Genomic DNA, 27013 nt, shown 5'->3' with positions numbered 1-27013 from the left:
TGTCCTTGAGCAAGGCACTTAACTCCAGGTTGCTCCGAGGGGATTGTCCCTGTAGTAAGGGCTTTGGATAAAAGCGTCTGCCAAATGCATAAATGTAAATTTTCAGAACTGTACGTAAAGATGGCTTTATGTTATCATATGACTAAAACATTTTTAAATCCTAGTTTGGTATTGGAAGTATAAGACATGTAAATCAAGGTTTGCAAATGAAATGCAGTGCCCGTGGTTCCTGCAAATATAGCAAATACAAATATGTATAGTACTAAGGTATATATATATATATATATATATATATATATATATATATATATATATATATATATAAAGGAAAACAATAATAATAATATGACTTGCATTACAGGCTGCTTTATTACATCACAAAGCCTATTAATGAATGGTGTACAGCATGACATTACATTATGTCCTGGTAATGAAACCCAATGGATCCAGAACACAAAACTCTTTTCTTAACTTTCTTAACTTCATTAAAATAAATGCTTTGGATAAATTACAAGGGTCCTTATAGGTCCAAGAATTGAATAATCTGCACACTAACTCACAAAGCATTGGAGCATTTAAGCGTCAGGCTTTGATTGAAGACTTTGGTTGCGATGCAAAGGCACTTACTGATCCGAAACTTACCAACGATGTCACCTACCATAATTATTATTTGTGTTAATACTATCACGAATCACAATGCACTCACTTTAAGACATTAGAATGGTAGAAGGACATTTGGCATGTTACTTAAATTTAAAAACATTTGTGCGTTGACTTTCTAAGACTACAATTACAAATGCAAATGTCAAACAATCTTGAATTCCTCCTTTCAGGACATCTTTTCCAGTGTTCCAGTGTTCCAGGCAAAACGAACGCATTCAGTGTTTAAATAGCTTAAAGCTTTCCACTAAAGATCATCTATATTATATAAACATAAACACATATTACGACACTATGAGTGGGAATATTCTCAGTAGTTTTAAATGTTCTTCTGACACATCCGGAAGCTTGTCTTCGGTGAGAGAATAGAAAAATGACTATAATAATATGCAGTACAATATCGTCTAATGATGAGACATTCATCACAGATTCAATCAAGAGTTTGACATATTTTTTAACAATTAATGCATTCCTCGTTTCTATTTGAAGCACTAGCCTGACCCTTTCCTGAACTATAGGAAGTTTAAGAGATAAATATGCAGAACATAAATTAAACAAACCCTTGGTACATGACTTCTGAAATCATGAGACTATAAAAAAACATTTATAATATTTGAATAAAATATTTCTACAAAGCTGTACAACATCACAACACAAACTGTTGTAAAGCAGAATGAGTCCGCTGTATTACGGGTTCAATACAAGTTAAGCTCCGTCGAATAGCATTTGTGGCATAATGTTGATTACAACAAAAATGTGCTTTTTCTTTCAAAAAAGAAAACAATTGAGATTACAGTGAATGGGGCAGATTTTTGGAGGGTTTAAAAATGCAGAAATTTTAAATTGTATCATTTAATAAAAGCACTTGCATTAAGTCTTCTGTTAAAACGTTTGTATTATTTGAGCTGTAAAGTTGTTTAAATTGACGTTTTATGGTCAATGGAGAGATTAAGGGGTTAAACTCTGGTGCATTTTTGGGCTGCCGCCTGCAATAGTTCACACTTAAGTTTAAAAGCTCACCATTCACACATACTGTGGACTAATTGCAAAAATAATAGTAAAATTTTTCAGAGAAACGCCCGTTGTTCCATTGGATATCTCGGCCTCTGTGTGGACTAAAAGCTGAATCTAGGACTCATTAGAAAGTTGAAATCCACCCTGTTGCGTTGATGTAAAACATTGCATCATCAATAGTCAAAAGCATATTTTTCTGATGATTTGTTTGCATGCTTTTCCTTCTGGATGGAATATTTTGTTTTGGACATCTAAGATATAACATTGGATTATTCAGCAAAGCAACCTCACCGACAAGTTACCGATGGCTCATTTTTGAGAGAAGTTCCTAAGGTAAAAGCAGATTTGAGCTATTTGGTGCTTACAGCAGCAGTTATTGGAGCATAAAAGAGATGTTTGTATTTGATGACTTCCAAAAAAAAATCATATTTCACTTTGTCATTCTTTTGAAATGTATGTTAGGGCAACAAAATGAACCGTACAGTCACATTCCTGAGAGCGAGAGCTTTCATTTATGCTGTGGAAGACTTTTATTATTACATAAATATTTCTACCCCATTACCTCTAAGGGGCGCTAATTCTCAACACATGTTTTAAAGCCTTATTTTGTTATCTTAAGTAACATTAATGCAGGATTGATGGTTATCTTTGAAAAGTTCAGATTCTAAGCTTTCAAGTGATACCTCATAGGCCTGACTTACGGAGTAAGTCGGAGACTTTTAACGTTTTAAGCGAAAACGTTTTTCGCAATATAGCCCCTCCATAGAGTTTAGGGAGGGGGGGTTAATGTGTTGCGTCATCATGACTACAAAGTTGTAAAATTTTAACTGTACAGAGAAAAGGTTAAGCGATATTACCACACTAAAATCATGTTAACCCTCATATTGTTTATGTCTTGTGACGATACTTTTACAAAAAGTTGAGTATTTTAATGTTTACAGAATGAGGGATGACTCAAAATAAACCACGATTGCTGTTGATTGAGCTTTAACTTGTATTGAACACAGAACATTCGTTCAACGGTAATAATATCACAGACAATTAACACCGAAAATTGCAACAAAAATGTTTTAGACTATATCCAGTGGCAGCATGGGCATTCATATTACTAAGGCATCATGATAAAAAAATGCCACAAGACCAATGACCAAAAAAAAACAAATTTTACCGACCTTCGTCGGTTTCCCGAAATCACCATTCTGTGGTACAACTGGTCCCACAAGCTGCACCCACTCAATCTGTTTGACTCTAAACTATGTTCTGATTGGTCCCACAAGCCGTCAATCAGCTTAATATTATGAATTAATATTCTATGCATTTATTGTTGAGTTAATAAATCAATAAAAGTCATTTTTAGACTCATCAACTCTCATTTGGCTGCTTTGATTTCACTATACCTCCAAATGTTTATGGATGGATGATGGTTGAACTGGACAGATCACCGATGCGGGCGCTGCATTAAACTGCGTTCACTCTAATGTTCTACACGAGTCTTCAAACTCGGCAACTGCCTTTAGACTCCTGATCGTTTGCACCAGGCATCAAACAGTTGAGTCTGTTTGGAGAAAACAGGTCTTTTGAGGTTGTTTACAAGTGGAAAATATCCAAGTTACGCTGACGGGCGTCACACAACTTGTGGTTTATGTTGTCACTCTTGGACAGCGTCTGTCGAGTCTCCAGGTTGGAAGCAGTTTAGTATTTCCTAAGAGAAGAACATATGGGTTACTTTGATCGTGTGGTGACAATAATGACAATGTTGACTTTTATTCCATCAAACAAATTAACTGTAAAAACATTGGTATGTACTACAGTATATATGGACAGTGGGACTAACCACTGACATTTGAAACAATACCAAGCTACAGAAAGTCTGATTTTTTTTAAATCAAATTGTTTATGTTTCCAGGAGTCATGGTTATTCACATTACAGACATTACATCAGAAATGACCATAAATGGGGGCCTGGGTAGCTCAGCATGTAAAGACGCTGACTACCCTAGGGTGACCACCCGTCCCGCGTAGCGCGTGCGCGGACAGCGTTTTAAGCCCAATTCATACGTCCCGCAAATTGAGACCGTGTCACGCAGGGGCGGATTGGCCATCGGGAATACCGGGAATTTTTTAATGATACGCGACCGGCCTAACCGGCCTCTCAGCTGGCTGAACGCTGTGTGTGTGTGTGTGTGTGTGTGTGTGTGTGTGAGATTCAGACCGGGCCAGACCAATACTTTCAATCTGAGGGGGGATACGAGCGGCCCCTCCCAACTTGGACTGATCCTCGTTTTTCCTGACATCCGATTGGCTCAAACTAGGCGCCGATCAAAGGAGTTTACTTTTGGTCATGTTTGGCGGGTTTGTGTGAATGCAACAGATACAAACGGTAAAAATGGCAAAAAGAAGAGAAAGAAATGGGTGGGGGCGAAAAAATAAGAATTAAAAAGAAAAAAGGAGGAGGCAGAGGAGCAGCAGAAACCAGGAAACAGACAGGTAGAGGGGCAGTGTGCAAGGCTGGGTAGGCAATCATATTAGGCATATCAATCAATCAATCAAAGCTTTATTAAGGACACACACACACAAAATAGAAAAATACAGCACAATATTACATATTTACATATAGGATAAAATGCCAATAGTTCCACATACTAGATAATAACCTGACTGAAGCACAGATTGAATTAGAAAATGTATTATTCTTAGTCATATTTATTACTGATGTTCTTCTCATGTTCTTCTCAGCTGTACAATCAGTAAGCAGAGGAAGGGTCCAGCAGGGAAACTGAGCCAGGGAGAGTTGAAAGTGAGGACACACACACACACACACACAAATCTCTATTTTATGGGACTGCATTGTGGTTTTTGAGTATCTGAGTGGGTATTTGTTAGTGTTTGTAACCATTTTATCACTCCGACTGACTGTACACATGACATGCTGGTAGTTAGCAGTATACTAACTATACTGTGACTTATGTGTTAGAGATTAGGTTTTGCTGACCTGGTTGTGTTCAGTGCAGTGGTGACTTGCTTATACAACCTGAAGAGGCAGGTGTCATCCTAAAATTTCTTGAAGGTCTTCAATGTAATCTGATTCTCTTTATACCATAAAAACACTATTAGAATTAAAATATCTGCAAAAAATCCTTCTGCTCGTGCACCAAGGGCATTCGCATAAAAGGCCTCTCCATCTTAAAGTCCCGGGCTGAATTTCAGTCCCAATACGTCCCTGGTGTCACGCATAATCAATGCTTGCTCAAAAAAAACGTTGGTCGCTCTATATCCTCGAGCCCCAGGCAGCCAAACAAACATTACTTGACAGTTCAGTACTACGCTACTGTTGTCACACCCACGTGACACACCCCTCAGTTTTTCGTTGTTGTCATGACAGCGCACGCACGTGCATACCAGACACTGGGAAGGAACTTTTAGATGCGCGCTTTCCAATTCAAAAAATGGAGACATTTTTTTTTCCTGCGCCTGCCTTTACTAAAGTGCAAGTTCACCATCCTTCCTCCCCCTTCTCGTTCCGTGAACCTCTGGAGTTGTGAGTTAAGACTTTTTTTTTACTGTTCCTGTGGTGTTGAGCAACTACAATTCCTGTTAATCCTATAATTTTATATTATAATTTATTTAAAGTGAATAAATTGTAATGAAAAATAAATAAAATTAAATCGCTAAAGTAAATCATAAGTGGAAGTGCATCTGTCAATTCATTGAATGTTCAAAATATTATTAATCTTTATTTAGAAAAAAAAATACACATTGGTTGGCCTATTCATGAGGATACATCAGCAATTACACATGTTTAGGGGAATAGGGCATTATTAATATACCATGTAAGATGGTATGTGCTAGAAATGGGTAAACCACTATCAGTGAGTCTGCCTGTGGGGTGGGGGCACCGCCGCGCCAGGCAGTGTCCCACATTGTCCCTCAGAAACATACCCCTTGTCCCCCCTTGGGCTTATTAGCAGGTGGTCACCCTAGACTACCCCCACCTGGAGTCACGAGTTCGAATCCAGGGCGTGCTGAGTGACTCCAGCCAGGTCTCCTAAGCAACCAAACTGGCCTGGTTGCTAGGGATGGTAGAGTCACATGGGGTAACCTCCTTGTGGTCACTATAATGTGGTTCTCGATCTCGGTGGGGCGCGTGGTGAATTGTGCGCAGATGCCGCGGAGAATAGCGTGAAGCCTCCACATGCACTACGTCTCCGTGGTAATGCGCTCAACAAGCCACGTGATAAGATGCGCGGATTGACGGTCTCAGACGCGGAGGCAACTGAGATTCGTCCTCCACCACCTGGATTGAGCCGAGTCACTACGCCACCACGAGGACTTAGAGCGCATTGAGAATTGGCCGTTCCAAATTGTCCCTCTGTGATCAGCGCCATGTTGTTTGGTCACATGACTACATACATTTAACCCTTTACTGACAGCGCAGAGTCTCCTGAAGTCGGTTTAAATAAAAACGTAATTATGCATTGCGTAAAGCGAAGCCAAAATACAACGTTCACGCATGTGGACGTGGGGTCGCAAGAGGTTAGGTCCCCCCAAAAATATCGAAATGACTTGAAATTAACAGATTTCTAAAAATGAAACCATATACAGTGAAACATCAGATTTAACAGGACAATTCATGTAATTACTGGTATACTGTCAAATGTGTAAATGATAAAAAATATATATTTGAATAATGAATAAATGCACTCTACATGAAAAAGCCCCTTACAATTTATGGTGACATATAATTAACGCTGTGTGCATGATGCATCATATTTGATTCATACTACCGGTATGTATTTGTAACTTATTTAATGAACTTTTAAAAATGTAATTCAGTATTTAAACTGTAATTATCTGTGCTACATGATCATATGGGACATTTATGATAAACTGATTTATTATGCAGAGGGAAACAATGTAAACCACACACAACCACACACCCTCACAACCACACACTCTCACACACTCTCTCTCACACACACACACACACACCCTCTCACACACACACAAGTCTAACCTGATTCTCATTCAGTTCCTCACTTTCCTGTGCGTCAGGGAATCGTGTGGTAGATAAAGCAGGAACGGCTGGTAAACGGGGCGGGTTGCCAACGCTAAATAGGCGAGGTCGCTTGACTTGATCCTGACTAGACAGTGGCGTAAAGCTGTTTCTTCTAAGAAGAGTGGGCGGCACTTCCTGTTTGGTGTTTCCCTGATAAAAATAAGAAGGTTTACGGGATTAAGTATGAAGGTGAAAACTGTGACAACAGCCATATTAACATCAAAGTGACCATATCATTCATATAAATCTTATCATTTTTGTCAAGCACCAAAACCATTTTAGTGTGACATTATCATTTCCCACCCTCTAACTGCCCCTTAATAAAAAAGGCATTTTTTTGCTACTGTACCTTTAAGACTTCTATAAGTAAACTACCACTGTTATGATTGGCTAACTTCTTTCTATGTGAAATCAGAAACAACATCCCCACCACATTGCTGAAAGATCCCAGTATGTAAAAATATAAACTTCCTCTCACTTTCAACTGCTTTTATTTTCAGCAAACTAAACCTGTGTAAATATTTGTATGAACATAAAACGATTCAACAACTAAGACATAAACTGAACAATTTTCACAGACATGTGACTAACAGAAATGGGATAATGTGTCCCTGAACAAAGGAGGGGTCAAAATCAAAAGTGTGGCCATCAGCTGTATTAAGTACTGCATTGCATCTCCTCCTCATGGACTGCACCAGATTTGCCAGTTCTTGCTGTGAGATGTTACCTCACTCTTCCATCAAGGCACTTGCAAGTTCCCATACATTTCTGGGGGGAATGGCCCTAGCCCTCACCCTCTGATCCAACAGGTCCCAGATGTGCTCAATGGGATTGAGATCCGGGCTCTTAGCTGGCCATGGCAGAACACTGACATTCCTGTCTTGCTGGAAATCACACACAGAACGGGCAGTATGGCTGGTGGCATTGTCATGCTGGAGGGTCATGTCAGGATGAGCCTGCAGGAAGGGTACCACATGAGGGAGGAGGATGCTTTCCCTGTTACACACAGCAATGGGATTGCCTGCAATGACAACAAGCTCAGTCCGATGATGCTGTGTCACACCGCCCCAGACCATGACGGACCCTCCACCTCCAAATCTATCCCGCTCCAGAGTACAGGCCTCGGTGTAACGCTCATTCCTTTGACGATAAACACGAGTCCGACCATCACCCCTGGTGAGACAAAACCACGACTCGTCAGTGAAGAGCACTTTTTGCCATCCTGTCTGGTCCAGCGAAAGGCAGTTTGTGCTCATAGGCGACATTGTTGCCGGTAATGTCTGGTAAGCACCTGCCTTACAACAGGCCTACAAGCCCTCAGTCCAGCCTCTCTCACCCTATTGCGTACAGTCTGAGCACTGATGGAGTGATTGTTCATTCCTGTGTAACTCGGGCAGTTGTTGTTTCCATCCGGTACCTGTCCCACAGGTGTGATATTCGGATGTACCGATCCTGTGCATGTGCTGTTACACGTGGTCTGCCACTGCGAGGATGATCGGCTGTACTTCCTGTCTCCCTGTAGCGCTCTCTTAGCCGTCTCACAGTACGGACATTGCAATTTATTGCCCTGGCCACATCTGCACCTCATGCCTCCATGCAGCATGCCTAAGGCACGTTCACACAGATGAGCAGGGACCCTGGGCATCTTTAGTGTCCTAAGTTTTTATAACTGTGACCTTAATTGACTACCGTCTGTGAGCTGTTAGCGTCTTAACGACCGTTCCACAGGTGCATGTTCATTAATTATTTACGGTTCATTGAACAAGCATGGAAAACATTGTTTAAACACTTCACAATAAAGATCTGTAAAGTTATTTGGATTTTTACAAATTATCTTTAAAATACAGTGTCCTGAAAAAGGGACGTTACCTGGAATCATGTGGCAGCAGTGCAGTGCATAAAATCATGCAGATACGGGTCAGGAGCTTCAATTAATGTTCACATCAACCATCAGAATGGGGAAAATATGTGATCGCAGTGATTTGGACTGTGGCATGATTGTTGGTGCCAGATGGGCTGGTTTGAGTATTTCTGTAGCTGTGATCTCCTGGGATTTTCACACACAACAGTCTCTAGAATTTACTCCGAATGGTGCCAAAAACAAAAAACATCCAGTGAGCAGCAGTCCTGCGGACGGAAATGCCTTGTTGAGGTGAGAGGTCAACAGAGAATGGCCAGACTGGTTCGAACTGACAAAGAACAACTGTGGTGAGACGAATATCATGTCTGAATGCTATTCTGAGATGTGGGTTGGTGCTATTTTGGTGGCATGAGGGGGACCTACATAATATTAGGCAGGTGGTTTTAATGTTGTAGCTGATCGGTGTATATATAAATCTATATAGAATTCAATTTTTTATTTTGGCCGTAATATGATCTGGTTTCTGTGGAGGGAGCTCTGAGTTGTAAACAAAACATACTACATCAAACAAGAAAAGTCCTGTTTGCATTCAAATGAATGTGTTGATGCAGTCAAACTCCCTCTGTGGCTAAAATAATATAATAAAGCAGAATAAAATGACATGCTGATCTCATCCCAACAGCTTGTAGCTTTCAAATACAAGCCAAAACTATTTCTGGGCCTGTTTGTGCTTGAATCACAGCATTATATTGTCGGTCTGACCGCAGTCCTGTGGTCTGCAATTTCAAGCTCGCTCACTGTGAGAGTGTTTACAGGAAAATCATACACCTACATACTTATACTGCAAAAACAGACCACAGTAACAAGAACAAACTTTGCAGACCTTACGGTGACTTAGTCAGACCTGCGTGATCCATTAGAGGTACAACATGAAGGGTTTTTTTTTTTTTTTGAGGGTGCTGATTTATAAAGATGTATTTGTGTTGGATAAACCATTTGGACCACAACATAAGCCAGAATAATCCAAAATTAGGACGGGGCCTGGAGTGGGATCATTTCCTGTTACCTTTCACCCTGTTCTATTCAAATAAATGTAAATGTAAAAGCCCATCATAATAATACAATTCAAATAAAAACTTTCATTTAAATAAAATCTATAAAAATATATTCTCAAATAAATGAGAAAAAAAGACGTTATGAGTCAGTCTTGAATTTTTATATAACACAGTTTTTCCTCAACTGTTGAGTCGCGACCCAAAAGTGGATGGCAGGTCTGTTCGGATAGTGTCCCGGACAGCAGGGAAAGAAAAGGGTTCTCCCTCAATTGAAAATCTTTCTCCAGCTGCCCAACCAACATTTCAGGCCACCAAGGCAAATGTAATTAATCTGGTGTTCTACGCTTTATACATCCTAAACCTGCTTCTCATATAAAACATGATATTTCCACGGGACGATTGAAGCCTGGTTTGCACGTTAGCATCCCAGAATCACTTGCACCAAAGATCTGCTCTGCTTTAACCTACTATAGTATCGGGTTTCCCTCGATATCGCGGCACAGACCACAAAACTGATGCGCCCCATGTTAATTCAAGTGATAATGTTCTAGTTTAAATAGCAATGGGAGGAAGTCACACCTCTCAAACAGTAGACAGCGCCGACATGCTAAACCGCACTGAAGAGGAAAAGATACAATCTTGTGCCATGCACCAAAATAAAATTATTAAGATAAAATCAAATCCGACCCATGCTACATCTTTTTACTTTGTTGTGTTGCCATTTGACGTCCAAATATAGAAGTGCGTCCCGAAGCGAAACCAGTAGAGAGCCACTGATTTAACAGATGCTCATATGAATAATGCATTAGAAAATGATTATAAAGGGCATAAACTGAAATAACCGTTAATGTTATAGAAGTTACATATTTCCTTACTAGTGGTCTGTCCCGATGTGTGTTTACAGCTTCTACTTTCAGGTCAAACATTTCAACTTTACAACCTGTAACAGACATTGACAAATATTAAAAAACCAGCAATGCAAGTTGTCAATTCCATCTCATTTACAACAACAACAAATATGAGAAAACCTAATTTATTAAACCAGAATGATAAAAAGGGCATTCAATTAGTGTTAAGTGTATGTGGCAGCGGGGGCGTGGTCAAGCGCCCGTCCGGGAGAGAAAAGTGGTAAGGGCGCTCACACCTGAGCTAAATGATGACTAACACCTGTGTCTGATTGCAGTAACATGAGGAGAGCGGCATAAAAAGGGCAGGAGCGAGAGGGAACGGGGGAGGGGAGGGGGAGACACAGGGGAAGGGGGGAGAGAGAGGGGGGGAGGGCTCATCTGCCCTCTGCATCGCCGCCAGGTGGTCCTCCGCGGCAGTCTTTGCGTAAATTGCTCCAGTACCACCTGATCGATGACTCCCTCGACGTCGCGGTCCCCCGCGAGCAGCCACCGCCGACAAGCGTCCCGGAGCCGTTGAACAAACGCAAACGGGCGGTCGGACTTCTCCAGCTTCATGCTCCGGAAGAGCTGGCGATTCTCTTCCGGGCTCCGACCAACCCGCTGCAGAATGGCCCTCTTCAGGTCAGAGTAAGCCAGGAGGTTCGTCGCTGGCAGTTGTTGGCAGTTGAAGCTGTGCTTCCCCGGACAGGAGAGGAATTAGACGGGCTGCCCACTGTTCGGGCGACCAGCCCCAGATTTCAGCCGTCCTCTCAAACAGGTCGAGGAAGGCCTCAGGATCATCTGCAACCCCCATCTTCTGTAACATGGGCGGGGGCAGCGTAGCGTGGGTGTCCAGGGTCGCGGCTGGGGCTGACGCAGCCTCCTGGCTGAGGAGGCTCCGGATAGCGAGTCGGTCCTCTGCCTGAGCCCGCATGACCTCGAAGAACCGCCGATCTTGATCCTGCCGGAGCTCAAGCAGGGATTGTTGGTGGCCTTGATGGAGATTAGCGAGGGACTGGAGGATTTCCGCCAGCTGGGAGGACTCTATGGGGCGACCTTGTTCCATCACAAAAAAAATGGTCCCGGGTTTCTGCACCAATGTAAAACAGTACAAGGAAACCAGTGTCAACTTAAAGGGTAAGTCTTTTTAATCTTTTCTTTAAAGGGTATGCAGAGACAGTCTTTTCTTCTTTCTCCCGTGCTCCGTCACTCCTGCCCTTTTTATGCCGCTCTCCTCATGTTACTGCAATCAGACACAGGTGTTAGTCATCATTTAGCTCAGGTGTGAGCGCCCTTACCGCTTTTCTCTCCCGGACGGGCGCTTGACCACGCCCCCGCTGCCACAGTGTAATGTAACTACTTTTACTTTCAGTACAAAAAGTACCATAACGCATTATACGATCAATAAATCAGATTACGATTACTAACTTTCCATTAAGTTAATTCATTTTGATTACATTGCTTTGGGTTACATGTATATTTACAATAAGATTATTTATGCAGAATACATGTAAAACATGAACATGGCGTACACCCCCTAAAGATTTATTAAGGAGAAATATGTGGTGCTGTGTTTGAACTAGGAGGAAAAACTACATTTCTCTGAAGTGTTTTTAAAAAGTAACTTAAAGTATTAAGTAATGTGATTACTTTTCCAATAAAGTAATCAGTAAAATCTGATTACAATTTAAAAAAAAATGTAGAATATTTATCTATAGAAAGTTATTCATAATGCCGCGTTATACACATTGTAATGTATTACTTAACTAATTATTAGTCATTGTACTGGATTACATTTTCAACAGAAATCAAACACATACCATAAGCCACTGGGGTCAGCTTTAACACCACATGAAGAGGGCACTTCAGATAAGGCAAATCATCTGTACAATACAACAACACAAAAGATGGACGAAGATTTAATAATAATAAATAAAAGCTAGCATTTTTTGTGGTGGGGCCAGCCAGTCAAAACAAAGATAGCACAAGTAAAAAACTACTTTTAACTACTAACCTGACTAAAAGAAAGAAGAGAAAAATGCTTATTGTTAAGCCCTGTGGAATATGTTCAACATATGTTTATTATAATGTCATCAAAATTTGGGGTGAATTATCCCATTTCACCCTTGTCCCCTCATTTGGACACTTATTGAGTAAAAACCAGCTCGTAGAAACATAGAATCTCATGCTTCTTGTTATCTCATTATAGTCTGTAAACAGGCAAAGGATATCAGGACAGTAACAGAAGATACCGTGTGCGTGTGTGTGTGTGTGTGTGTGTGTGTGTGTGTGTGCGTGCGTGCGTGCGTGCGTGCGTGTGTGTGTGTGGGTGTTGTACCAGCGCTCTTGTCCAAGAAGTACGCAAGCAGACACCGCATCACGGCCTGATGGCAAACCACCAACACATTACCCTGTCTCTCTAACTCCATGATTACTGGCTCCAACCGCTGCACCAGTTCCTGATATGACTACAGCAAGAGAAGAGGGACAAAACTGTTAATATCACAAAGAGATGTCTGGGTATCTTTTTTCGCCTAACATTAATTTGATCTCTTGAAATTTAGAGCAAGAGAAGATTGTCAAGAATTTGTCCATAATTCATGGTCAAGTCAAGCCCTTACTGTATGACCTGAACATGTTTCTTGATGTTAGTATAGTTTGTGGATTTCGGGATTTTCTGCATATCGCTGCGGCTCATTTTAGCTAATTGCGGCCCATTCGGCCCGTTTCGCGGGTGACACACCAGTCCGCTCGGTTCTCCCGATGGCCAGTCCACCCTGATCGGCCCCAAAGTGCATCGGCCCACCGGGAAAATGCCCGGTATACCAGATTACCAATCCAGCCCTGCCGTTACCACCTTCTTTAACAACGTAAATGTAGCAAACATTTATATATTTCTAATTATCTTTAATATTTAGTGTAATTTTATAACATTGTACTTATATTTATATATTTATATTTATGCATTTGGCAGACGCTTTTATCCAAAGTGATTTACAGTGCCCTTATTACAGGGACAATCCCCCCGGAGCAACCTGGAGTTAAGTGCCTTACTCAAGGACACAATGGTGGTGGCTGTGGGGCTCAAACTAGTGTCCTTCTGATTACCAGATTACCAGTTATGTGCTTTAGACCACTACACCACCACCACTTGTACTTTGTACTATATTACTCCGGAATTTTTAATAAGCTTTGAAAGTGTAATTGTAGATTTTTATTTTGCTGTTGGAGCAGACGGGTAAGTATGGAAGATTTTTATTTAATCATTCAGTTAATCCCTTTATGATCACTGAATATGTATGCAATATGCAATTATCTAAAAATGACAACGTGTAATCAATGTACTATGAATAACTGCATTATCAATGTTATTCAATATGTTATACAATATGTTAATCATTCTTTTATTGATTTAATACTCTGATGCAGTTTGAAACAATGGAAAACAGCTTAGCTTGCAGTCTCTCTCTGTGTAAGGCCTTTCTGAGTCAAGGGAAAAGTAGTTAATGCGATACAGACAATGAGAGACCATGGGAAACCGGAGGAGACCAGATGCATGTGTTAAGCATGTGAGTGGGGAGTTTTAAGGATGAGGAACACCACCTGTAGCAGCTTGGTTTCTCTAGAAAGAATTACAGCCTCTTTCTATCAAACACTGTATGGCCCAAAGGGAGGTGTGCATGTGGATACTGAAAGGAAAATGTAATGAGCAGAGCTGGTGCCGATTAAGCCATGGTCGTCAAAAAAGGCATTGAGATGAAACAGCAAGTTGGGGCCAAACGTGACCAGCTGGAAGGGAGACGGTGATGCCGAAACTAGGGGGGGCATAAGATGATTTTATTGGATGAAGGGGCCATCACACAAAGAGAGATGGTGGAACAGAAACTGTATAAAATATGCACGAGTGTAATTTCAGATGCTGCCATCTCAGGTTTTGTTGTGTTGCTCAATAAAGCCTAACCTTTGACATCTGGAACCCCTGACGATGAGAGGGATAGAGACTTCAATATTACACAAATTAAGCAAAAATTTAATTCGCTGTGGTCCCCCATTCACCGCCATTCAAGTTTAGCCAACTATGAAGACTATTTACCCCAAAAATCCCTATTTACCACTGATTGCTGTGAATTTTGGTACTGGTACATACCTCTCCTCCTGGATATCTGTAATGATATTTGTCCTGGTCTCTGAGTGAATATTCTACCGGATATGTTTCTTGGATCTTTTCATATGTCATTTCCTCACAAATACCCTGATACAGAACACAAACAAGTCATTTTAAACAATGGGGCACAAATGTTTCTCCACTGATTCAGACTTTGATCACTAATGACACGGTGGATTTACTTCCTGTTTTGCAATTGATATCAAAGTCATCCACCTCCATGGATTTTTTATTTGTTCCTAAACTGGAAGCACTTGGTTTATGAGTTAAATGAGTGAGATGTGATACACTTCCTGTCAACATCTGATTCAAATTGACTAATTAAGTTCTACCAAAAAACTCTGTTTCCTTTACAGTAAAATATGAATAACAAGTCCAATCTTGATGTGAGAAACAGAAGCACTGCTGTTACAATAAAAACAGCACCGCAGAACTCACAGCATCAATCTCGTTGAGTATTTTCCACTGCTCGTACGGGACGCCCAGTGCCTCCGCTGTCTGGATGGTGCGTCGGAGCTGACTGGTCCACACCTTGAGGTCTGGGATCTTCTGGTTTTCCAGGAACCCACGCAGTACTTTAGAGAACTAAAACAAAGCGGGGAAAATGTTAACAAGCCTAAAAAATGCCTCACCTGCTGTGGTAAATTGCTGCCGCAGGGCATGCTGGTGTGTACAGTTTGTGTTTACAGTAGTTACTGTTTATCTATGCTTCATGAATCACAGTTTTGCTAAATAATATACATTTCTTAAAGTTAAGGTTAAATTCGACACTTTTGTAACATTTTTGTGGTTTTCCCAAAAGTCCACTTATAATGCACACAAGAACATGCAATCTGATCTTTATAAAACAGGTCATATGAATATAGAAGTCTTAAAGGTACGGTTTCAAAAACAGCCTGTTTATGACATGTATCTATCCATCTATCTACAGTGGAAAGAAAAAGTATGTGAACCCTTTGGAATTAGCTGGTTTTCTGCATTAATTGGTCATAACATGTCATCTCATCTTCATCAAAGTCACAAGTTTAAGCTAACAACACACAAACAATTATAATCTTTCATGGCTTTATTGAACACATCTCATTAAACATGCACAGTGCTATGGAAAAAGTAAGTGAACCCTTGGATTTAATAACTGGTCGATCCTCGTTTGGCAGCAATAACCTCAACCAAGCATTCCTGGTAACTTTGACAAACTTTCCTTTTCTGTTTTCAAATCATGAGAGAGACAGCTGGGCCATAATAAATGAATGAAAACCTTTCATTTGTACCTCTTTTCCTCTGGTGGACAGCTCGGAGTCTCCTCCGATGCAGCCCTGGACGTTGTGTTGGCTCTCGCCGTGGCGGCAGAGGTAGATCGAATGCTTCTGGACGTGGATATTCATGAGGTAGTAAACGATCTTACTCTGGATGTAATCCTGTACACGGTTCACCAAGAAACGCTGGCCAACATTGATCACCTGAATGAAGGACAGATCCCTGAAAAAAGAGCCAGCGAGAGACAAAGAGGAAATCAGTTTTGAAGACCTTGTGATATCGTTAGACAAAACATTTTCTGTCCTGTGTTGACGTAATTGGTAAATGTTCTGCAGTTATATAGCGCCATTTTAACCTTGGTGGTATTCAAAGCGCTTTACACCGTGACTCATTCACCCATTCTCTCACACACACATTCACACACCAATGACGGCAGGGTGCAACTTAGGGTTCAGTGTCTTGCCCAAGGAGACTTCGGCACGTGGAGTCGTGTGGGCCGGGAATCGAACCGCCAACCCTGCGATTAGTGGCCGACCCGCTCTACCACCTGATCCAGAGCTAGAGTCGCACAGCATTAACTAAGCAACATGCTAATGTCAAACTCAATTGCGAGTCGAGTCACCCAAGAGCTTCTTGTCGGAGCACTATTACACGGCTGTGTGTAATTCTGCATTCTTTTATTTCAATAGCAAACAAACTATAAAAGACAAAAACACACACATAGGACGGACAGCTGCCCTTAAACGATCTCTCTCTCTCGCACCACCGTCCGCAGTCGGTCTTTATCCCTCTCTGAGGCTTGATTAGCCTGATAAGGGACCGGGCGTGTAAAATCACAACCCGGCCCCGCCCTCCACCCTGTCACAGACATGAGCACATGTATGCCAATAAAATGAAGACAATGACAGAGGAAGAGACTCTTTCACAGCTCTGTCTTTAACCTTTATACACATTTCATTTCACAACTGGATGTTCCAGAAAAGCCAAGCGATTCAGCCAGAGGAATTTCAAAAATGTCCTTGAGGATTCAGAATTATTTGTACACCTGGGTAAATGTGTAAATGATCACATACGTTTGCATTGCTTTAAACCTATTCCAAAAGGGGTATTTATGATGACCATTAAAACAAATATACCAAATAAATTCAGTAAATTATATTGAATTATACAGAATTCTTTGGTCTAAAGTTGCCCTCTGCTGGGCATTTTGTGAGAAAACATAGGAATGTTGCGATCACAGGTCACAGATGAATGAATGAACGAATGAACGAATAAAGAATGAACGTTTTCTCGTAATCCTCCAGAAGGTATAATCTTACTTGTCGTGTTCATCGGGGTCTAACGGCTGATACGTCACTTTGTAGCACTCGATTCTTTTGAGGAAATCCTCCATGACGCTCTCTCGGCCTCTCTCAGGATAATCAGGGCTGGACACTTTCACATCCTGGACAGAAATTAATACAACTTTATAGGACTGAAGCCATGATTCATGACACACCACATACATGATGTCCATGAATGTCAATAATAACAAAATAGCCATTTTGATGTAAAATGCTGTGATAGACCCTTATATCAACCACACAGCAATAAATCAGCCGATATTCGGCCATTTTGAGATTATAAGAAGCGTTGCCAGCCCATAATGTGAGTTTTAGACGGCACTTTTCGATGGATAATCATTTTAGTGAATGTAACGATAGTATACGAGTATATTTTCTGCAATGTCACTCACCAAGATGTTGGCAGCAATGACTTCTGGGTCATCGCATAGTGACTCGACAAAAAACACCTGCAAAACCATAATAATCATGTTAGCATCATAGACTGTATCCTTGTTTCTTAAAGGGATAGATCAACCAAAAAAATAAAAAATTCTCACCCTCGGAGCCCCTGAGAGGACAGGGCTGGACTTTTTTCTCTGAAATAGTTTTGCATGCCCTCGCAATAAGTTTACCATGGTTTTACTAAAATAACCATATTTTAACCTTGATATTCGTAGTAAAACCATCATAATAATACAGGAAGACAAAAACTATTGATAATAAAAATAATTATTTTGTGGTCATTTATATTTTACTACACATACCATGGTATTTGTAATAGATTAACCATGGTTAATACTGTATTTAGCAACTCAATGGTAACTATATGGATACAGTATATTGTAATAACACCATGGTTTCCACCAAAAAAAACATGGTTACTTATCTTACTTTTCATAGGTACTACAATATTACTACAGTAAATCCATAGTTAAACTACAGTATTTGCATTGTAAAACCATAATACCCATAAATACCCACAAAATATATTTTTTTATTACCAATGTTTTAGTTTTCCTTTATTATCACTAAGGTTTCACTGCGAATATCATGGTTAAAATATGATTACTGTAGTAAAACCATGGTACATTTATTGTGAGGGAAGGCAAAAGTTATTGTTAGGTAACACAAACTATTGGGAGGGAACGCAAACTATTGGGAGGGAATGCAAACTATTGCGAAGGAATGCAAACTATTGCGAGGGAACGCAAACTATTGCGAGCGAACGCATACTATTGCGAGAAACACACAACTATTGCGAGAAACACAACTATTGCGAGCGAACACAAAACTATTGCGAGAAACACAAAACTATTGCGAGAAACACAAAACTATTGCGAGCGAACACAAACTATTGCGAGCGAACACAAAACTATTGCGAGCGAACACAAAACTATTGCGAGCGAACACAAAACTATTGCGAGAAACACAAAACTATTGTGAGCGAACAAACTATTGCGAGCAAACACAAAACTATTGCGAGCGAACAAACTATTGCGAGCGAACAAACTATTGCGAGCGAACACAAAACTACTGCGAGAAACACAAAACTACTGCGAGAAACACAAAACTATTGCGAGAAACACAAAACTATTGCGAGAAACACATACTATTGCGAGCGAACACATACTATTGCGAGCGAACACAAAACTATTGCGAGCGAACACAAAACTATTGCAAGCGAACACATACTATTGCGAGCGAACACATACTATTGCGAGCGAACACATACTATTGCGAGCGAACACATACTATTGCGAGCGAAAACAAACTATTGCGAGAGCACAAACTATTGCGAGAAACACAAACTATTGCGAGAAACACAAAACTATTGCGAGAAACACAAACTATTGCGAGCGAACACAAAACTATTGCGAGAAACACAAAACTATTGCGAGAAACACAAAACTATTGCGAGAAACACAAAACTATTGCGAGCGAACACAAAACTATTGCGAGGGAACACATACTATTGCGAGCGAAAACAAACTATTGCGAGCGCACAAACTATTGCGAGCGCACAAACTATTGCGAGCGCACAAACTATTGCGAGAAACACAAAACTATTGCGAGAAACAAAACTATTGCGAGCGAAAACAAACTATTGCGAGCGAACACAAAACTATTGCGAGCGAACACAAACTATTGCGAGAAACACAAAACTATTGCGAGAAACACAAAACTATTGCGAGCGAACACAAAACTATTGCGAGCGAACACAAAACTATTGCGAGCGAACACAAAACTATTGCGCGCGACACAAAACTATTGCGAGCGAACACAAAACTATTGCGAGCGAACACAAAACTACTGCGAGCGAACACAAAACTATTGCGAGCGAACACATACTATTGCGAGCGAACACATACTATTGCGAGAAACACAAAACTATTGCGAGAAACACAAACTATTGCGAGCGAAAACAAACTATTGCGAGCGAACACAAACTATTGCGAGCGAACACAAACTATTGCGAGCGAACACAAAACTATTGCGAGCGAACACATACTATTGCGAGCGAACACATACTATTGCGAGAAACACAAACTATTGCGAGCGAAAACAAAACTATTGCGAGCGAACACAAAACTATTGCGAGCGAACACAAAACTATTGCGAGCGAACACATACTATTGCGAGCGAACACATACTATTGCGAGCGAAAACAAACTATTGCGAGCGAACACAAACTATTGCGAGAAACACAAAACTATTGCGAGAAACACAAAACTATTGCGAGCGAACACAAAACTATTGCGAGCGAACACATACTATTGCGAGCGAACACATACTATTGCGAGCGAACACATACTATTGCGAGCGAAAACAAACTATTGCAAGCGAACACAAAACTATTGCGAGCGAACACAAAACTATTGCGAGAAACACAAAACTATTGCGAGAAACACAAAACTATTGCGAGAAACACAAAACTATTGCGAGCGAAAACAAACTATTGCGAGCGAAAACAAACTATTGCGAGCGAAAACAAACTATTGCGAGCGAAAACAAACTATTGCGAGCGAAAACAAACTATTGCGAGCGAACACAAACTATTGCGGGAAACACAAAACTATTGCGAGGGCACGCAAAATTATTGCAAGCATAAATGAACTTGAAATCATAATCGTACCTAGAGACCGCAATGACAAGATGTACAGTGAAAAAGGAGTGATATTTTGGTCTGTTCTCAACGAAAATCGATAACATCTAAAAATCTTCGTTTGTATTCTGCAGAAGAAAAGAAAGAGTCACATCTGGGAATGCATGAGGGTGAGTAAATAATGTGAGATTTTTCAATCTTGAGTGAACTATCCCTTTAAAAAGACAGATAAAGACCAAAGAATGATATTTCAGTAAATAATGACTGATATTCACAGATCCTCCATGACATTGACCTTATATGAATTCTCCTGTGCAAAATTCAGAATGAGGTTTCTTCTCTCCCTGGTTGTGTTCGTAGCATCAAAAACCTGTCAGAGACAAACGCTTAATTTCACACTGCAAACAAAGACTCTGAGGACATATAGATTAGGAAATATCTGATCAATGTATTAGTTTACTAACCAACATATATGACATGCAACTCTAAATGGCGCAAGCTGATTTCATCTGTTAGCCAATCAGCTCGCTCAAATGTAATATGTCAAGTCAATCGGCTCACATGGTGTGAGCTTATAGGTCCTTTGATGTGTAACTTCTCTCTCTCTCTCTCTCTCTCTCTCTCACATTTAAATTTGCTCAGTTTGCAATTAAGCTGGTTTCACTACAACACGCTGCAAGTTTTCTCCAAAACCCTCCTCTCCCCGGCTCCACCTGTCTATATCTGCAAATTTTGCAGCAGCATGTCCACATGCACTGTGTATGTTCTAGAAGTAGCTAGTCTACGTAATAGCTCAGCAGCACCAGCACAGCAGATCGAGTCTGCCAAGACCAATATCCTATCAACACGTCATGCCCACATTAACATGTTAAATGCTTCCAGTTGTTGTCAAGGCTGAAATGCAATTATGCATAAAAAAAAAATTGGTAAATTTTTTATTGACTTTAATGTAATAATTTGATTTTAATTCAAACTGTTTATTTACCTCAATCTACACAATCTTTAATTTGATCTTTAATCTAATAATTGTAGACTATGTAGTTTCAGTATGTAAAGGCCAACGGTAAAAACGGTCATAAGAATCGAGCTTACAGCGATCTGCCCTCCTTCTTGATTCAGATACGAATACACATCCTGCAGAGCCACAATTGCACACTGCCTGAGAAAAGACAGAAAACAAATCAGATAAAGTAGCCGGAAACTCAAAAGATATCAGACCCTGCCTATAATCATACAAAACTTCAAAGCGTCAATAACCTTGTTGACTTTATTCATTAGCACTGCCCTGAGGATTTGACTTTAAAGCATCATTTCAGAGATCTGTCTGAATATTTTTTGACAGTTTCTTATGTCAAAACGTGAGATTTTTCTTGCTCTTTTGAAATAAAAGCATATGATAAAGTCTCAAAACTCCCTCCCCAGCCCACCCAATGTACTTTATTATGCAAACTAAACCATTGAAATGAAAAGTCAGAATTTACCCTTTCAGAAATCGTCATGGTAATGAAGATGGTCATAAAGGGCTCATTAACATATGACCGTCCGTCCATATTTACATAATTCAGTATTCGGCTACTCAACAGCGTGCATTATTACTAATTTCATATGCAATCATAACAAAGTTTATATACATACAGAATAAAAAACAGCCTGTTTAATTGTAAGGGTCAGTGAGAGAGTGGAAAATGGTGATGAAAAACTACATTATGACAGGGCAAAAATAAATGCCACTTAAATTAGACAAGTCTCTTAAAGTAGTATTTGGTTTATACATGTAATTTAGCTATTGAAATGTCCTATTGGTTATCTCTGTCTTTAAATAGTGTGCATAATGCAAGGCTTGACGTATCCTGTTTATACTGTACACAGAGAACTGTGTCAATACTTACTTCCTGATTTTCATTGCCTCTTCATTGTCATGACGGAAGAAGTCGTACGACTTGTATGATTGTACTGCTTCACGTCTATAAACTCCCAGGTTAAAAACTGTCAACACAGACACAACTGTTCTGTTAGAAACTTGCAGATAAACAACAGTACTTCCAGAAACATCTGACCCACTTTATATTAGCTGTCTTTAACTAATAAGTACTTAAGCATTTGTTACAATGTACTTACTATGTACATGCGTGTTGTTGCATTGTACTTACATTTAAAGTGCCTGAATTAATTACATCTGTAGTTACGCTGTTAATCTTACCTCTAACCTTCAACCTAACCCTTCCCTAACTTAACCTCAACCTAACCTTTCCCTAACTTAACCTCAACCTAACCCTTCCCTAACTTAACCTCAACCTAACACTTCCCTAACTTAACCTTCAACCTAACCCTTCCCTAACTTAACCTCAACCTAACCCTTCCCTAACTTAACCTCAACCTAACCCTTCCCCAACTTAACCTCAACCTAACCCTTCCCTAACTTAACCTTCAACCTAACCCTTCCCTAACTTAACCTCAACCTAACACTTCCCTAACTTAACCTTCAACCTAACCCTTCCCCAACTTAACCTCAACCTAACCCTTCCCTAACTTAACCTTCAACCTAACCCTTCCCTAACTTAACCTCAACCTAACCCTTCCCTAACTTAACCTCAACCTAACCCCTCCCTAACTTAACCTCAACCTAACCCTACCCTAACTTAACCTTCAACCTAACCCCTCCCTAACTTAACCTCAACCTAACCCTTCCCTAACTTAACCTTCAACCTAACCCCTCCCTAACTTAACCTCAACCTAACCCTTCCCTAACTTAACCTTCAACTTAACCCTTCCCTAACTTAACCTTCAACTTAACCCTTCCCTAACTTAACGTTCAACCTAACCCTTCCCCAACTTAACCTCAACCTAACCCTTCCCTAACTTAACCTTCAACCTAACCCTTCCCTAACTTAACCTAACCCTTCCCTAACTTAACCTTCAACCTAACCCTTCCCTAACTTAACCTTCAACCTAACTCTTCCCTAACTTAACCTTCAACCTAACTCTTCCCTAACTTAACCTTCAACCTAACCCTTCCCTAACTTAACCTCAACCTAAACCTTCCCTAACTTAACCTTCAACCTAACCCTTCCCTAACTTAACCTTCAACCTAACCCTTCCCTAACTTAACCTTCAACCTAACCCTTCCCTAACGTAACCTTCAACCTAACCCTTCCCTAACTTAACCTCAACCTAACCCTTCCCTAACGTAACCTTCAACCTAACCCTTCCCTAACTTAACCTTCAACCTAACCCTTCCCTAACTTAACCTTCAACCTAACCCTTCCCTAACTTAACCTCAACCTAACCCTTCCCTAACTTAACCTCAACCTAACCCTTCCCTAACTTAACCTCAACCTAACCCTTCCCTAACTTAACTTAAACCTAACCCTTCCCTAACTTAACCTTCAACCTAACCCTTCCCTAACTTAACCTTCAACCTAACCCTTCCCTAACTTAACCTTCAACCTAACCCTTCCCTAACTTAACCTCAACCTAACCCTTCCCTAACTTAACCTCAACCTAACCCTTCCCCAACTTAACCTCAACCTAACCCTTCCCTAACTTAACCTTCAACCTAACCCTTCCCTAACTTAACCTCAACCTAACACTTCCCTAACTTAACCTTCAACCTAACCCTTCCCCAACTTAACCTCAACCTAACCCTTCCCTAACTTAACCTTCAACCTAACCCTTCCCTAACTTAACCTCAACCTAACCCTTCCCCAACTTAACCTCAACCTAACCCCTCCCTAACTTAACCTCAACCTAACCCTACCCTAACTTAACCTAAACCTAACCCTTCCCTAACTTAACCTCAACCTAACCCTTCCCTAACTTAACCTAAACCTAACCCTACTACTAAACCTCAACTTCAATAGCAGCAAATGTGAATCTTGAGTGACATTTGCGGTTACAAAATAAATAAAATTACAATTGTATTATATGTATTTTAATGTAAGTGCATAAAAGACACCTAATATAAAGTGGGACCGAAATGTCTAGTGGAAGAAAAACGACAATATCTCATGGTTAAAATAAAAAAGAATGATGGAAATTCATAATGGCTATGAGATGGATTTCAAACTTAATTTCAGTATTAAGTTATATCATTTATAAACTCATCACCTTACCTTTTGTCGGAACCCCGATCCAATTGAGGTAGCGGGTCAGTTTCTTCGATATATATGTTTTTCCTCTTGCCGGAAGGCCGATCAGTACTATCACAGTGGGGGAGTTGGTCATGTACGACGCCCACGCTACGAAAAACATAAACACACAAATTATTTATTTTGTGCAATTTCCCTTTTAGTGCAGTATACACCGGTAGAACGACATCTGATGAACTTCATGTTTCCAAATGACCCTGTTTATGCTCATAACATTTCCAGGCCAGTTTGGTTGCTTAGGAGACCTGGCTGGAGTCACTCAGCACGCCCTGGATTCAAACGCATGACTCCAGGGGTGGATACTCTGCGTCAATACTCGCTGAGCAACCCAGGCAGAGACATCTTAACTATTCATGAGAGATGCTGGAAGCCATGATGCTTGTCTCAGCATAACCATCAGGTATCAGACAAGCCTCATTGTGTCGTAATCTTAAAACCTCTACCTTTACTCTGCATCTAATGATACTATTTAAAATCAAGGTTACATGTTGTTTAGTTTGTTTGTTTTTATATATTTGTGTACTCTCGTAGACTTTTATATATAAATGAGCAGCACTTTGGTTCAACTTTTGCTGTTTTTAAATGTGCTTTGTAAATATAGTTGACTTGACTTGTCTGATGATGTCATTTCACGTTCACACACACGTGTATATCAAGTATATTACCCTGCACTAAAACACAATCTGACATGCCACTTAACCGGGCTTTAGATTAAACTAACACACTGTTTGACCCAAATCTCAAACTCTCAATTCAAATGACGGAATCTTTTTGTTCAAGTTTGGGAAGATTTGAGCTGCAAAGATCCCATAAAGTCATACAAGAATGACACACTGCAAAACTGACATTACAATCACTGCAAATTAATACTAGGGTCTTTTTAGGTACTGTACTATAGCAGGAAAACATTTAGGAATATAGTAGGATATCAGTGATGTTTTGTCAAGAAAACATTTGTGAGACTAATAATATAAATACACTCTAAATGTACATTAAATATATAATGAGACATCTATTTATTGCTAAGGCAAGGTCCTCCATTATTACTACAGCTTATACTTTATTTATTTGTTTAATTTAATTGTTTGTTATATTTTATTGTATTTATTTAATGTATTGCTAAGGCAAGGCCCTTCATTGTTACAACTGCTCATACTTTATTTTATTATTTCTTTCATTTTATTGCATATTTTTTTTATTTAATGTATTTATTATTTTATTTATTTATTATTGCACTCCATTATTACAACTGCTCATGTTTTATTTACAACTGTATTTATTTATTTGTTTGTTTTACTTTATTTCATATATTTTATTGTATTTATTTATTTATTGCTAAGGCAAGGCCCTCTATTATTACTAATGCTCATACTTTATTTTATTTATTTGTTTGTTTGTTTATTTATATCATATTTCATTCATTTTATTGCATTATTTTTTTATTTAATGTATTCATTATTTTATGTATTTATTATTGCACTCCATTATTACTACTGTTCATACATTATTTTATATTTTATTAATTTATTTGTTTTTTTATTATTATTATTACATCAATTTTATTGTATTAATTCATTCTAATTTACTTATTTATTTAATGCATTTAATTTATTACAAAGGCAAGGTCATCCATTATTACTACTACTTGTACTTTATTTATTATTTTATATATTTATTTGTTAGGTTTTATTTATTGTATTAATTTTATTGTATTAAATAATTGTTATTATTGTTATTATTTTTATTGCTAAGGCAAGGTCCTCTATATTTACTACTGCTCATACTTTATTTATTTGTATTTATTCCTGTAAATTAATCCCCATATATATATATATATATATATATATATATATATATATATATATATATATATATATATATATATATATATATATATATATATACACATACATATATTCAAGATCTGGGCAAGAAACCAAAAGGTTGTACGTTCGAAACCAGTCATGGGTTGGTCCATGATTTATGGTGGTCTCATGTTACTCCAGGTAGACTGAACTTGTTATACTATAAGTGTACTGTAATTTACTTAGGATAAAAGTATACAAACTAAAGAACAAATATAGAGTAGAAAATAATAACTCACAGCATTTCTTCTCATTCACTCTGGCTTCTGCCTTTTTGTTGTCCTTTCGATGGTCCATGATTAATATGCAGATTACAGGTCTTGATGTGTAGGTGTGAAGGTCAGCAAAGGACATCAGATGTCAGTCCACCTGCGCAGGTATCAAATGACACAGATCAGATCATAAAAGGCCCAGCATCATATTACACATGCTGTTTTAGAAGTGTATTTCACAAATCAGATCTGTACTCACCCTGGACCGGAGATAAGACAAATGCACACGGATATTACATACGAATCCATATAGCGTTACTAATGTTTTCCTTTAGAAGCCTTAGTAAAGAAACGTTTTAAAACGTTGTGTTTCAGGAAGTGTGTGTGTGTGTATGTGTGTGTGTA

The 27013-nt window shown here is 39.5% G+C and overlaps 1 protein-coding gene across 4 annotated transcripts; it reads right to left on the bottom strand.

The window, feature by feature from the left end:
• Positions 1-352: 352 nt before the first annotated feature.
• Positions 353-27013, bottom strand: pfkfb2a (6-phosphofructo-2-kinase/fructose-2,6-biphosphatase 2a). 4 transcript variants are annotated; one of them, XM_052091876.1, is made up of 16 exons: positions 26868-27013; positions 26636-26765; positions 24496-24621; positions 22273-22369; positions 21476-21542; positions 20679-20753; positions 17691-17747; positions 17275-17399; positions 15970-16177; positions 15137-15283; positions 14681-14785; positions 12872-13001; positions 12354-12416; positions 10522-10586; positions 6689-6880; positions 353-3376 (listed from the first exon to the last, which is right to left on the bottom strand). In XM_052091876.1, exons 2-16 carry the CDS (start codon positions 26748-26750, stop codon positions 3323-3325), a joined length of 1626 nt encoding a protein of 541 aa, XP_051947836.1. In that variant the 5' UTR covers positions 26751-26765; positions 26868-27013; the 3' UTR covers positions 353-3322. The 4 variants fall into 4 exon arrangements, with proteins under 4 accessions (XP_051947836.1, XP_051947837.1, XP_051947839.1 ...); XM_052091877.1 differs by lacking the exons at positions 353-3376; positions 10522-10586 and having other exon boundaries at positions 6704-6880; XM_052091878.1 differs by lacking the exons at positions 353-3376; positions 6689-6880; positions 10522-10586 and adding an exon at positions 11652-11776.

The sequence above is a fragment of the Xyrauchen texanus genome, chromosome 25 (assembly GCF_025860055.1).
Source record: "Xyrauchen texanus isolate HMW12.3.18 chromosome 25, RBS_HiC_50CHRs, whole genome shotgun sequence".
Lineage (NCBI taxonomy): Eukaryota > Metazoa > Chordata > Actinopteri > Cypriniformes > Catostomidae > Xyrauchen > Xyrauchen texanus.
The sequence above is the reverse complement of the archived record's forward strand: the minus strand, read 5'-3'. Positions and strand labels throughout refer to the sequence as shown.